Here is a 16,339-nt window from a genome sequence, read left to right on the forward strand (position 1 = left end):
CTGCTCCTGGTTATAAATATAAGTCATATTCCAATATTTGAAATGCATCATCACGTTGTATCCAGAATTCTAATAATTTGATCTGAGCGATTTCTAAGAGCTAAAGGAAAATATAGAATAACATGATTATATTACATACTTCAAAATTTCACGGGCCTTACAACATCATCCCGAACTCAGATACTGGTCTCTCTATATCAACTTTACATTAAAAATTGGATAGTTTGCCTCATCATCATCAGTAAAATTTACTGTCATCCTCCCCTCATCACCCCCTGTATACACACTCGAATCATTTGTATTTGCATAATCATCTCTCTCAGGTTGTTCAAAAGGTTTTTCACTGTGATCAAAGTCTTTATGAACTGTTTTATCTACAATCTTCTCAAATATGAGATCATCATGACTATCATCCTTGTTGGAATCATCTAAATGAAAACTCTCATCACCACTGTCACTTGAATTCATAACATAATCTTCACAGCTTAAAAATTTAATTATTGAAGATTCAATTTTTGCTACATACATCTCAACATACCTATTACTCTTAGGCCTATTATTTGAATTAAGCAGAGTAGACAAAAGTATAACGACTCGTATACTTTTATATTATTTAAATGTGTAATTATTGAATTATTAAATAAATAAAGTATGTGTATAGGTTATGTTAGTCGTGTATTGTTTTATTATTATGTATGCGTAATTATTGGTGTGTGAGGCTTATCTGTGTAATTAATTATTGAGCTATAGTGTTTTGTTTTCACTTTTAAAAGTGGTTTTCTTGCAGATTTACTTTTATAAATATTTGGATTATCTCTAAAAATTGTTTTTATTATTTTATAATTCAATAAATATTTTTTTTGGATTTTATAAAATTTAGAAATCAATAAATCATTTATTATTTATCTTTAAATGATTTCTGATTGCATTTATTTGTAAAATTAGTATTTAATTCCAGAATTCTTCAAAAATTATGAAGCTCATATTTTACTAAGTTTATAATATTATGAGAATTTTGATTTTTTTTTGGAAATTTTTGGGATTAAATTCACCAGCACGTTTATTCGTTAAATTGTTAAATGCGGGCATGAGTTGTATTTTAAAAATAAATTAAAAATTATGGAGATTTTATTTTATTAACTTTAAGATATTTTGAGAATTTTGGTATTAAATTTGTAATTTTTCGATAAGTTTTGATGCACAGCTGATTCGTTATTTTTCAAGGAAACGAACCAAAATTTTTATAAACAGCGAAACAGGATACGTGTCAGTTTTATAGCAATGCATTGCTGCGTGGTTGTTCCTGTGTTTAGCCACCTGTTAAGAAAATAATAAAAAATTAATAAAACACAACACACACACACACACATAGGCACAAACGAGCCCTGTGTTCATCTCTTTGTGCTCTCTCTCGATCTATGTTGCTCTCTCTCACTCTACTCACTCTCCCCTTATCTCTCCCTTTCTCCCTCTTCTTTCTCCCCGTTCTTCTTCTTCTTTGTTGCTCCGGTTCGTCGACATGTCGTATTTTTCCGGTGAGCCGCCGTGTTGCTTGTTTCTGTGATTGTTCATGTTGGCTTATATATATATATATATATATATATATATATATATATATATATTGTGTGCGCTATTTTGTGTGTTAGTGGTGCCGCCCCTTTTCGGTTGTTCGAAGGGGTTGGTGGCGCGTGGTGGTTGCGCCTGTGTGTGGTTGTGTCTGTGTGCGATTGTTGCCCTGTGTTTCCTTGCTGTGCGCCTTGGTTAATTCGAATAATTCGAATTGATTTTCTTAATTATTATTTTTCTGCAGGAATTATTCGAGTAACATTCATGATATAAAATATATTTTCGTGCGGAAAATAATTAAATTGAATCGGTGGAATTTACGTTGAAAACCCGAAATTAATCGGGTACCCGTAAATTTTACCGCCGTTGACGGTGAACTTCGGTGAGTCAACGGTGGACGGTGATGATTTTTATCAGAGTCCTAAATATATAAAATAAATAAAACGATTCTTATAAATTATTTTTGAAATGTAAATAAATATTGGTGTTACGAGTTGTATCGAGTCATAAATTGTGGATTGGATTTGTTGGGAGTTTGGCGTCGATGATGTTTCGACGGGTAGGTCTACAAATAGAGGAGCCGTTGTCCAAATTTTCTGAAAATTATTTTAAATATGAGTCGAGCGTATATATTTAAATACTAATCGAACCCTGATTGTTACGTGTATTATTATTACGTGTACTATATTATGCGTATAAGTACGAGTCGAAAATCGTTACCGTTTGGGTAAAGTGTTTAGCGAGGATATATCAAGCATAACTGGTCGTCTAACCTAGGGTATTTCGATTCTGTAGGTTCCAGTCGAAGGACTCAAGAGTTAAAGTCGGTTAAAAGTCAAGCTAGGGTTAGTTGAAAAGCTTCGCAAGTCAAGTACCCCTGAACAAATCTTTTAAAGTTCAGTATATATGAATAACTGTTGATTTAATTTACGTAGTGGAATAGAACATTTTAAGTTACGTATCCCCTATGTTTAAAGATATTCGTTAAAATTGTGTTTTGGGGAAAAGTAACTTCTGAAAATGCCTATCTCTAGATTATGATTAAAATTGGAAAAGTTTTGAATAGTGTGTTGTGATATGATTGTTTTAAAAGAGATAGGTATAAGTGATTTTTGAAACTGGATAAAACGGATCAGATATTGGATGGTTGCGTAAGAGGCCCGTAACGGCCCAACGGGTTTTCGTAAGAGGCTAAGTCGGTTGCGCGCCCTATTTGAACCGCTTAGTCCAGCGTGACAGAGAAATAGCTAGTCTCTGAGTTTCGGAACAGGTTTGTGGTGGGATAGGCTGATCAGTTGTCCCTATGATTCGTCCAATTATATATCTGATTTTAATTTAGTGGTTCCTGTAACGGAACAAATGATTTTGTGTTTTTTGTAATGGAACAATGGATTTATAAATGAAAATAGCATGCTAAAATTGGACTCTGATATTCACACAGCACACAACAGATGATACGTTTTATAGAGCATGCTAGTTGTTGATATCCAGTTTATACCTGTTTTATTTATTTTCATAAACGAGTTATGATTTCCGTTCCTATAACTGTTTTTATAAACTACTTTACTTGTTATTCAAATAGTGGTATTGTTGAGCAATTGATTGCTCACCCTTGCATCTTATTTTATATATATATATAAATATAAATATAAATATATATATATATATATTGCAGATATCTAGAAGACCCATCCGACCTTGGCAGAACCGAGTCTCAGCCTCTTCAGGACCTGGCTCCTCCGAGGTAGTTTGCATCAGACCATGTGATCTGATGAGTTGTTGTATTAAGTTAGAGTGTCAAACTTGTTAAAAAAGTTAGTTGAAGTTTTGTAACCTAAATAATACTTGAACCTGTATCGGATCTTGGTGTGGGGTCGTGTTGGTATAATAATGTTAAATTAGTAGATTATATTTGTGGTTTGTTATATTTTTGGTGACGTCAGCCCCTGACCCCGGGTTGAGGCCGTCACAAAAAGTATCAATTCTTCATCAGATTATAACTCAAATAACCCTAAATCCATTGTTGTTTTTGGAAGCTTATACCATAAATTGTAACAACCCTTTATAAATTGCATACAACACAGATTAAAAATTACGACAGATATACGACATACTCATATACTTGCATAAATATATACAATATGCGTATTAACATATACGACATACACATGACTATCTTTTACAAGTAAAAATCCTAATTTCTTTAACAACATACAATTAAATAAATACCATGTGCATGTATTATGAATTCAGTAATTACCAATATATTGCGGAAATTCATATGACTTTCTGATCTTTTTTTGATCTCAACATCCACACCATTTTTTCTTATTAATTTGCTTTGGATCGCCTGATTATATTGGGGTTAAAGTTTTTACTCGATGAATGATGGGAATATGATTTTTTTGGAGGGAGTTTGATAATACTGACTTAAACAATAATTGAAATCATATTTTACTTAATGCGAAATAATTTTACCCTTTTAACCATTATTTCTATTTTAATTAGAAATTACACTGACGTATCGTTAATCTAGTTAAAAGAATGAAATCATGTGTTAAAAAAAAATCATCATCCATTTCCGTGCTAGTTTCAATAATTAGATTATTTCACAATTAAGTCTGTTATTATTATTGGACTCTATTTTAAAAATTACCGATTTTACAGATTAATCATTCCAAGACACTCTTCCAAGTCTATATAATAATCCGATTATCACTACATTTTTCGTAAATTAATATATTTAACTTAATTAATTAATTAAATTAATATTTTAATAAAAATATCAAATAAATATTTTGATTAATTATTAATTATTGAATTAATCATGTATTTACCGATTAATTTCCGTTTTTTACTAACACTTGACATAAAAAAGAAATGGCTGCCCTGCCATATACCGAAACAGGTACAAAATACAAAACAATGTACATACAGTGACACAGAAGCACGCAAAGATTTAAAAGTCCTCGTAGAATCCCTAAATCCCGAAACTCTCTCCCTCTGTGTCTGTCTGAATAAAATCATTTTCCATCCATCCCTATAATATTGGATTGGATTGAATTGGGTTGGATTGGATTGATTGATGCAGTCTATTTCACAAATCTTTGTTGTACAATCAAGATCATTGTCATCCACTTTATCATTTTTACTAACAAAAACAAGAAGAAGAACAATAACCACAATTTCTACTACTACAATGGCAATGGCTTCAGCAAAGACTAGTAATACTAGTACTAGTACTAGTGAAGTGGGGATTGCAAAGAGATTATGGATCAAATTTCATAAAGAATCGATCCATGCTCTTTATAATCCTTTTGTTGTTTCTTTGGCTTCTGGGAATCTCTCTCTTGATTCTTTTAGGCATTATATCTCTCAAGATTTCCACTTTCTCAAGGCTTTTGCCCAAGCGTAATATTTTATTTTCATGGGCTTTTTATTTCTTCATTTTGGGGTTTGATGGGTTTTTGATTTTCTTGATATTTTGGGTTTTGTTTGTTGTATTTTTTTTTGTTAGGTATGAATTGGCTGAGGAATGCTGCGATGATGATGATGCAAAGGTTGATTTTAATGATTTGAGGAAGAGTGTTCTTGAAGAACTCAAGATGCATGATTCTTTTGTTCAAGTAATTTCTTTTTTATCATTTTCTTTTCGTTTTGTTTAATTTACTCGGTGTTTTTTTAGACAAAATACTGTGATTAAGTACATATGTGTTACTTTATAATCCGATGCTAAGTCTTATGAGTACTGAATTCAGCTAAGTGTATTCCCATGTGAATCCAAATTGGTTTCAGAATGAAGACAACTATTAGTTCGCCTTGTTGAACTTTCTACATTTGTTCTATTGTTTCAGGTGGTGTTTAGTTAATTTCTTGCATGACATAGCCTGGTGTTTCATCACAATTTAAATTAGAATAGATAACACTAGTGCTTGGTTCTTCCAAGAACCCTGTAAAATGTTCTGTGCTTGTGTCTCCAATATCCCCACAAGTAAAAACACCTCTTACCAATTAATAATATGTGAACACAGGGAAGCACCTCAACCTTGAAGATAGCAGGCGCCTGCTGTTCCTACATATGGTTGTCATATAAAGAATCTCCTCTTTCGCAATAATCCAGTAAAAGAGAAAAAATCATTTTAGAAGAAGTTATTCTAGGTTTCCATCCATCAATGGATATACAGTCTGAAATCGTTAACCATGTGTTCTTTCAAAAAAGAGATAGATTCCTTAAAACCCCTATTTCAGGAAATACCTAGAGTCCTCACTAAACACAGAGGATTTCCTAGCATACAGAATGATAAAATATAGAATGGACGCACTTAGTTTTACAAAACAAATTTGCCGTCTCTACGGAGATTTGAAATATTTAAACCTTTTGATCTATAAAACCTAGTGGCCATGTATGTATGATATTAACCAAAACTGCAGGGTTTAAAAAATGTGTGTCTGCTATGTTTTTAAGTGATGACTCATTTTAATTTGTTCCCTTTAGGGTTTAGTAGCTCAGTTTGAAGTATTAATATATATGGATGCCTTTATGGAAGAATGAGTGTCTCATTCTCGAAGTATACCAGCTATCACTAAAGTCAGAAATTTTCTTATCTTGATGTTAAAAGCATTTATCTTTAGAAGCAATTTTATTATACCTCAGATTCATGATTTCCTTCCGTGGGGGGAACACTTTGTTTCTTTCTCTTTGGTGGCTTGAACTCCTTCCTCTTTAATGCCTTCTCTCCACAGGAATGTTATTTGTTATTCTTGGTGCCCGCAAGAACTGTAAATCAACTTACCTAGTGTTTTCTATTCCCTGTACCAATTAACCATCTTTATGTACCATATGTTTATTAGCTCTAAGAAGACCTCTTTAAGTCCCAGAGCTTTTCACAAATTTTCCCATACACACATGTTGATATTTTAATTGCACACAATCTTTTCTTCTAGCTTTACATCTTGATCACGAATGTCATTCTTATTATACCATTGTGGTTCCTTTTGCTTGCTCAGAAGCAAGTGATGAACCTTAAAGTCCATCTAAACCTAGATATTATAGTTGCTGATCTCTTTCTAGGATTATGTTCTTAAGGAGATGGAAATATTGCTTGTTCGTACACTGCTTCAGCTAAGATATCCTTTAATCCTTGAGCAACACTATTGGCTGACAATTTACACCCCCATCTGCTCTTTTTTTCCAATTGCATCCCTGCTGATCCTGTGCTACTGATCAGATTTTGATGAGGAATGGGATTGAAGATTTTTATATACAATATTAATTGGTTTATTTGTATATAGTTTAGAGAGAATTAGAATTATTTGTTTATATGTTTTATAAGTGGGGCTAGTGGGTTATTAAATGTGTTATATGATTAGCCCAATTCTTATCGGGCCTTAGTCCATTAGGTTATTCAATTAGAGTTCCTATATTCTACATAAGTGTTGTAATCCCCACATTTTTACTTAGACTTGAATAATATGTTGTTGAATACATATTGATTTGGGTTCTTTTATAGGATGCGATCAGTGTTTTTAAGGTGTAGATTATAGAAAGGCGCAAACCCCAAATTTAAAGAGCGAATTGCGAAGCGCTATTATTTGCGCGCCTTTTGACCCAAAAAAATCACAAGTTTGACAAGGAAAGAGTACTTAAGATAAACATTAGAAAGAACATAAATAAAATGTTTATAATGTCAATCATGAAGCTTTAAACAATAAGGTACTCTGATTCAAAAGTTTTATGGTTGTCTAAGTCAATCTCCGACTTACTTTTAGGTGGAGGCTGCGATTTAGTCACCATTGAGAGATCTATTGATGGAGGTTGATTGTTGTATGAAACACTCTAGGGTTGTTTTTTAGTTGACCCTTCATTTTTAGAGTATTACTATTTTTTACTGTTATGAGCGCCTTTTTGCGTTTCTTAGCGCCTTTTACCGCTTTTTAGCACCTTTTAGCGCTTCACAAGCGCCTTTTGGACAGTTTCATAATCGCCAAATCGCTCAATTTCGAATCGCACACCTTGCGCTTAAGCGTGAAGCGCCATTAATCGTGCAATTAATCGCGCCTTTCAACAACACTGGATGCTATCCATAGCTTTCCTCCCTTCTGCGGTTGGGATCTCTTGGGGTAGTGATTCTTACGCTTTTGAATCACCCAAGTTTATCTTATTCATGTTTCTATTACATAAATCCTTGTTTCTATAATTTGTCCTGCATCAGATTTAGAGCATTGCCTCATCCTATGAGAATTTAAGTTTCCTTTAAAAGGCCTTTTCTTCGAAAGGAGAAAAAGCTATGCTATTGACTGGCCCTTCGTTATAAATTTGTTTGAAGGGGGATGAATTGTAAATTAAATAGTATTTTAAACAGTATTGTAAATTAAGCATGGTTGTCGAAATGCCTTGAAAAGCCGAGTCCAATGTACTTTATCTTGCTTACCATGTAATTCCCTAAAGACTAATGCTGTGACACAGATGCATCCTACAATTGCATGGCTGTGGTTAATAAAGAAGTTAAGATCACAATTCACAGTCATCTACTTGTTCTCTGACCTTTAGGACAATCTAATATACAGTCCTTTAACTTTATCTTTCCTGAATCTGTCAAAAATTCTTTAGTCTATAAGAACAGCTGAATATGTATATATATTATCAGTTTAATATAAGCTTGTCCTTCTATGCATTTTCCAAAAAATCTTTTATTTCTCTATTTTCCGGTGCATGCGTTTACCAGTTGTCTCCTGCCAGAACTTCTGCTATAGTGTAACTTCCGATTTTTATTGGGTGAGGTCCAGCTGTGTTTGGACCAGGCTTTAGTAAAGTTATTTTGTAAAGTATATGAATTTTCGAGGAAAACATGAATCTGAAGCTAAAATGCGATGCTATGCTGAGGCAAACCATTGAAGTTACTTATGTTCTGTTTAGTTGTGATGAATGAAATTTGAACTATATTATTGTTGACTGTTCAAAATCTCATCATGTGAAATAGCACTCATATTTTTTTTCCAAATATTCCCTCCCGTCTCCATTTTTCCCTTTGACTTCATTCTCCATTCCATTTTCCCAACCAAGTACAACAATATAGTTTACGATTTTACCTATAACCTAAATAAATAGTAATGTTAATTGAATTTACTGAGGATGTAGCAGAATCTAGAAAAAATTGGAAGTTAAAGTTAAGAGGCGCCTTAAGAATAAAGTCATAAGCAGTGATTGCATCAAATGGAAGATTTATTCTTGAATACTATAAAATTTATTCTGTTTTTTAAATTTTTTTGCATATAGTTTTAATTCATACCATCCATGTAGGAATGGAGTTCTGACCCAACTAAAGAGAATAACCTCAGCCCCGCAACTGTAAAGTACACAGATTTTTTATTAGCAACAGCTTCTGGAAAGGTTGAAGGAGTGAAAGGTCCAGGAAAACTTGCAACTCCTTTTGAGAAAACAAAAGTTGCAGCTTACACTCTGGGTGCAACTACTCCTTGTATGAGACTTTATGCCTTTCTTGGTAAGCAACTCCAGCAATTTGTAAATTTGGATGAGAACGGTCACCCCTACAAGAAGTGGATCGACAATTATTCCAGCACCGCTTTTCAGGTCTGTTCTGAAAATACCTATTGCTGTTAGTACTGAAGGAATTCATTTTGAAGGCCATTAATTTTAAATTTTAAGTTTCCTACTTGTTGTACTTAGGCAGCTGCTCTGCAAACCGAGGACTTGCTGGATAGGTTAAGTGTTACTTTGACAGGCGAGGAACTTAACATAATTGAAAATCTATATTACCAAGCAATGAAACTTGAGATAGAATTATTTTTATCTCAACCCCTTCTTCAGCCGACTGTTCTTCCTCTGACTAAAACATGCGATCCCTCGGAGTATCAGCTAATGATATTTTCTGATTTTGACTTGACGTGCACTGTTGTTGATTCTTCTGCCATTTTGGCGGAGATTGCAATAGTAACTGCGCCTAAATCTGATCAGGATCAATTGAATAATCAGATTGCTCGAATGCCATCAGCCGACCTTAGAAACACATGGGGAGTCCTTTCAGGGCAGTATACAGAGGAGTATGAACAGTGCATTGAGACCATTTTGCTCAGTCAAAAAGGTATTTTCTCGATACATCTTTATTAATATTTCTTGTTAGAAAGTCTTATAGCTGATGTCATAGGCTTGAGCTGTTTTGCAAGATGATCAGATGTATCGGTTTGTTTGACTCTTTGGATAGTGGATAGATGAGTCGCACAATATTTAAGTAATATAGTAAGTGATACAGATATTTAACTATGTAAATGAGGATAATGTTAGTGGTACATAATAGTATTAGTATATCATTACCAATTTATCTATTAGCTTGCAGCGTTCGCAGTATAAAGTGTTTGTTCTGTATTGTTCAGAATATGTCGAGCACTAAAAACTGAAGTTGTTTAGCCATCCCTTCATTCATCTGTTGGATCTTAATTGGGATCTCTTTGATTAGCCCCTTAAAAGTATTATGAATTTCACTGCTCTTTGAATTCTCATTCTATCGGAGTCTCTAGTTATCAGTCTCCTGAATTTCTAGCAGTTAAATGATCAGGCCTTTTCTTCCTGTAATTTTTAGCGGAGAAATTCAAATATGATGATTTGATAAAAGGACTAGAGCAGCTATCAGATTTTGAGGAAAAGGCTAATACAAGGGTAATTCAGTCTGGGGTACTAAAGGGTCTGTATTTTGATGATATTAAACGTGCTGGGGAGCGTCTTATCCTCCAAGATGGTTGCCCAGGTTTCTTCAAGAGTATAATAGGAAACGAAAATTGGAAAAAAAACGTCCATGTCCTTTCGTATTGTTGGTGCGGAGATCTCATCAGGTCTGCTTTCTCGTCAGGTATGTCCTGTAAATCAAAGAATGGAAGATGATCACTCACTTTAAACAGTTGGTCATTAATCTCTGCATCATTTTTTATTCTACTTTGTTACTGCTGCGATGATCATTTCTACTTGTTTTGTCAAGTACATTCCCTCATTGCACAATCTTTTTAAATTTTACCTTTTATCACTTGTTTGTGAAGCTTTTGAGTATGTATTGCGATTCTATATGATGTTGGGATATTCCTTTTCTGTTTTTGATTCAGAGAAACAGATTTGTAATGTTGCACTTCGTAGAATTAATGTGTTTATCTTACTAACCCGGCAATGTGTCAATCTATTGTGGTTTCAGCCTTTGTTAACACCATGTGCAGAGATTTTAATGTTTCAGCTATGATTTAGTCTATGAACTACTAAGTTACCTGGACTCGGGTGCGGTTGTCGGATACGGGTGCGGATCCAAGTGTCAGACTCTTAGTTTTTAAAAAATTTGGATTCGTGGATATGGATCTAAAATTGGACAGGGGTGCGAGGATTCGGCATATAACCTTCACATAAGCAAAATTATACCTACTTTTTATACATTACATTTGTAAATTCGTGTTTCTTCTACCACCTAATGTAAACATATATTTAATTGTTTATGTTATATATATTTAAAATAAATCAAAAGGATTATATGAAAATAGTAATCCATAGACATCCCTCCCTAGGATTAAGAATTAAAGAGGATTAATATGGTATAATTAATTGGAGTTAGACTTGCTACATAATGTAAACATATATTTAATTGTTTATGTTATATATATATAACATAAATTAAAAGGAATATAAGAAAATAGTAATCCATAGACATCCCTCCCTAGGATTAAGAATTAAAGAGGATTAATATGGTATAATTAATTGGAATTAGACTTGCTACTTTTATTGGGCGCTTTTAAGTTTGATTTCCCCACTGGAACGACAGTTGTTAAATTCTATGAAAGTTTGAAGGATTCTACTAATGTAGTGTATAAAGATGTAGATATAAGGGTCAATTATATTTATTAACATTTTGAGTATCGTTTTATATATCTAAATAACATACCAACTTATTTGATATCTTTAAATTTTGAATCGAATTAGGACACTTAATTGTGATTGGCCCCATATACTAAGCATATTACAACTTAGGATGAATTTACCAAGTACCAAGGGATAGCATTCACCTACTAGTGAACCTTTCATTTAAACTTTTATTGCTGATTGGGGAAATAAACTTAGTGGTTTGAAGTAGAAACTGAGACGTCATAGAACCTCTACTAATTCTCACTGTATAGAATTATTTTGAGTGTGATAGGATCATTTATTTATCAAAGCTTTGTAGCCTCTTGTTGTTAACTGGGGCGGTTTTGTAAGATGGGTATATACGAATATTTAATTGCTAGAACACACATGCCTCTGAGGCTGAGGCTCGTACTCACGACTTGCTACAAAGAGAGGTGGAAATCTCTAATGGACTACAATGCTTCGGATAAGAGATATGACTTTTGTGCAGTACCTCGCAAGTCATCACAATTTCCCCAAGCTTGCCTTTACTTCCATGCAGATTTATTATAAATTTCAGCATTTCTTCTTAGAAGCTGTAGTTCTATATTTTTTTATCAGACATAGATGTTCAGTTACTGATTTCCTATTCCATTCTCATTAGTATGCTTGTTGAATTATCTCTCAGTTTTGTTCTCAATGTATAGTTTTGTTCTTAGAAAAACTTAGATGGGGCTCTGCAAGTGTTCGTCTGAACCAGAGATATGTGCTGAGATTATATTTTTTGGTCTGTACAAGTTCTCATGGAAGTCTGATTAGTGATGTTCAGTGTTTAATGCTGTACTTGGTTATTGGATGAGGCTACTTTTGAATTGATATCCATCATGTGCTATGCACTATTATTGGCTTCACATCCTCAATACTTGGATCCTTAAAAATAGATTACAGTTGCAATTGTGGTGTTAAAAAAGAAGTAGATATAGATACGGATACTGTAGATTGTAACACATGTTTTTTTGTTATTGGTAAAAGTTGTTACGTCTCTGTACGTCTAATTGGTATAAATTGTACGCCTCTTGGGTACCTTGGGTGGGGGAGCCCTTTTGTGGATATTTGTTAATTATGCTGTTTTTTGCTTAAGTTTGTACTATGTAAGGACTTGTCTCCTGCTTTGTTATTATTATTATTATTATTAAAAACGGTTTTCAAATCTTGCATTGCTGCTGTCCTTTACAGTTATCAAACATGCAACTGGTGTTACAAAATTTAGTCCTAGGCAATTTTTGTTTTGATTTTTATTCATGTACTTGCAACTGATTCTTTCTTTGCTGAGTTCTCTGATTTTAATTCTTGAGCAGTGGGTTTAGATGCTCTAAATGTGCATGCAAATGAATTTACATATGAAGAATCTGCATCCACTGGCGAAATTATTGATAATGTTCACTCTCCTATGGACAAGGTCCAAGCCTTCAAAGATATCCTCCATGAGTACAGCAGTGACAAGAAAAATCTTACTGTCTACATTGGAGATTCAGTGGGAGATTTGCTTTGTCTACTGGAGGCAGATGTGGGAATTGTAGTTGGTTCAAGCTCAAGCCTCAGGAAAGTGGGGAGTCATTTTGGTGTATCCTTTGTACCATTGTTTCCTGGCTTAGTTGTGGAGCAGAAAAATTGCACAGAAAAGAGCTCAGCTTATTGGAAAGGGCTATCTGGCACTCTATACACAGTGGAGAGTTGGGCCGAGATAAATGCTTTTATCTTGGGGAAATAGGAGTACCTGCAAGCCATCCTGTCAGTTAGCGTAAACTAAAGAACTTTGGTATATGAAGTATGATATAAAATAGATGCATCTTGGCGGCTGGTTTTATTGACGCCCACAATTCTCTCCCCCTCTCATTTTCTTGTATTACAGGACCTGCGGCTCAGAGATGTAATTGCCATTCATTCATTCGGCCGGCTAAAGTTATCTCAAGCTGATTAAATTGAAGGCCCATTCAATAATCCAATTGTAGAGCTAATTTTTATGTCTCGAAATGCCTGCTGTATATTTTTTCAGATTAAAATCATTCTTTAGTTGCTTGGGTTAATAATATGAATGGATGGGAAAATGTGGGATATTTGTGGAATATTGATATTGAATTACAGGCATGTATAACCTTCCGGGAATTCCAATCTTTGCTTTGTTGTAACTTTATTAAGATCTATATTAGCGGTCCTCATCGTTATTTATTATCACAATTTTAAAGCAGTAGTTTAGAGAAATAGGATATAATTTTTCACTCGTACGATTGAGTATATAAAATAACATTTCCTGGGAGACTGATGCCGTTAATGAACATAGCCGTTTGGTTGATTTATTTACTTAAATAAGTTGGTCTTAACTTAAATATGTCATTCTTGAACATAAAAATAAGCTCGGATAACTCAATCCGGTTCTGATTAAGTTTATATATATATTATAAATAATAGATTACTAGTATATAACCCGTTCGATGCATGATTGTTTTTAACATTATATATTGTAAATTGTAATTTTGATACGTAGATGGCAGGATTCGAACCTTATAGAGAATACTGTTTTTTATAATTTTAATATGCTGCTGGCAGAATTTGAATCTTATACCTCTTAGATAATACTATTTTTTAAGAATAAATCTAACGGTTCTAGTTGATTTGATCTGACGATCCTGGATTGGATCGAGTGATCAATGAACAACAACCAAACTTTTAATATTTTGTCTTTAATATAATAGTATAGATTAATAATCACTTAAATAGTTTATCAACAATTTAATTACTTTAGAAATTTTGTTTTTTCTTTCTAAATTTAACATTTAGTTTTTCGTAAAGAAACAACCGAACACTGTAACATAGTAAAATTTCGATACTGACAGTTTAAAAAATAATGTACGCTTTCTAAAATTAATATTTTAATAATTTAAAATAAAATAGGATATATACCCAAAACTTGTATTAAAAAATAAAATGATATAGATTAAGAAATAATATAGAGTGTGAGTATCCACGTATAATTGTAAGATAAAATTAGCACGTGATCTAGATACAACTTGTAAAATAATAAATTATATTTTAAAATTGCTCGATTAAAAAATATATACGAAATATTAGTGTACAACTCGACTATGTTCGAACTTTACTAATGACGTTTTCCCTTAAACTAATGGATCTGTTGATAAGTTGGTGCAAACTCCATTAGTAATGACTAATGAATAATGAAATATTACCTGTCCCCCGAAAAACATGATTGTATATGTGAGAGCAAGTCGCTGTCATGAGTCAGTTAGCAATAAGAAAATCGTGAATAATTTACTTTTGGGTAGAGAAGATAGAGTCTTGACCTTTTAAAAACACTCCAAAAGACTGTTGGAAGCTGATACTCCTTCGGTCCCGGCCAATTCTTTATGTTTGGTTTGAATAGAGGTTAAAAAATACGTATAAAGTAGTGAAAAAGAGAAAGAAAATTGGGTGAAGTGGTGGGACCCATTGATTTTTAATGTATAAAAAGGAGATAGTGAAGTAAAAATAGTGTGAAAGGAAAGGAAAAGTGAGAAAATGATGGGACCCATTGACTATTTTTGATAAATTTTGAAATGTAAATAATTGGATGGGACATCTCTAAAAAGAAAACCGTAAAGAAATGATTGGGAGAGAGAGAGTTTAATTTATGCGGTTCTTTTTGAAGTTATTTTTAGTTGTTCAAATATAGGTTTATTAGTATTTGTAAACAAAATAACCGTATCTTGAATATGCGTTAGGCAATACAACTCCAGGACGGTTAATCTTGTGAAAACAAGCATTAAACATATATACTAGTGTATGAGATTACAGCACACAATGAAATGATGAGAACATTCTACATGACTACAGACAGTACTAGTTTTGGAGCTTAAACAACAAGTACCATATCATACATATTATTACTATGAATCATTTAACCATAAGAGGAGGGAGTGAATGAAAAACAAAAAGACAAAGTAAATGCAAGGAAGAAACTATGAAAGCCAAGAACCAGACTTGCCTACCCAGCATATTACTGTTTTATCCTTCATCTTTCCGGGGGGGGGGGGGGGGGGCTACGTACAAAGCTTCATGCCCATCCATCCAACATGGACGGTTACATCTGTCCTCATACTTATCTCAGTCCGAGGAGGAAGCAGGAGAAGATGATGTAAGAGTTTACACAGGTACTATAATATTTTTGTTTAATGAGAGGTTATAGTCTTAGCTTCTTCTTTTTATTTATTTAGGTAGACGGAAACAACAATGATGACTACTAAATTAACGATATAGACTAAAGGGTGTATTCATTTCAGATTTTATAGGATTGTTAATAATCCATGGATTTTAAAAAATTTCGTTGATTTCAATTTTTCGTAGATTTTGATGGAGTTGATCCAAAATTTTGTAGAGTCTTGCAGATTTTGTGGAATTTTTTAAAAATCCATCAAAATCTCATGTATTTTGAAGAGATTTCAAGATATTAAAAATATACTAGCAAATCCATCAAAATCCAAACTTTTTTAAATAAAAGAAAATTCATGGACCGTTGAATACCATCAGATTTTGATGGATTTTTTAAAATCCAAATTGAATACCACCAAATTTTGATTGACTTTTTAAAATCTAAATTGAATACACTCAGATTTTAAAAGAATTTTTTCAATCCTTGTTGAATACCTTAAGATTTTAAAGGATTATTTAAAATCTAAATTGAATACCCCATGATTTCTAAAATACATAAAAATCCTTCAAAATCCCAATTGAATACACCCCCACCTAAGGCCATGTTTGTTTCATGGGATTATAATCCCGGGATAATAATCCGGGGATTAGTTATCCCGAGATAACTAATCCTATCAAAATTAGTCCTATGGATTAAAT

General features: G+C 33.1%; 1 protein-coding gene across 1 annotated transcript; it reads left to right on the forward strand.

Moving 5' to 3' along the window:
• The first annotated feature begins 4,490 nt into the window (after positions 1 to 4,490).
• On the forward strand, positions 4,491 to 13,669 carry LOC141683663 (bifunctional TH2 protein, mitochondrial). The gene is made up of 6 exons (XM_074488412.1): positions 4,491 to 4,977; positions 5,084 to 5,192; positions 8,867 to 9,157; positions 9,254 to 9,668; positions 10,164 to 10,430; positions 12,796 to 13,669. Exons 1-6 carry the CDS (start codon positions 4,652 to 4,654, stop codon positions 13,206 to 13,208), a joined length of 1,821 nt encoding a protein of 606 aa, XP_074344513.1. The 5' UTR covers positions 4,491 to 4,651; the 3' UTR covers positions 13,209 to 13,669.
• The last annotated feature ends 2,670 nt before the right edge of the window (positions 13,670 to 16,339 follow it).

The sequence above is a fragment of the Apium graveolens genome, chromosome 9 (assembly GCF_009905375.1).
Source record: "Apium graveolens cultivar Ventura chromosome 9, ASM990537v1, whole genome shotgun sequence".
NCBI lineage: Eukaryota > Viridiplantae > Streptophyta > Magnoliopsida > Apiales > Apiaceae > Apium > Apium graveolens.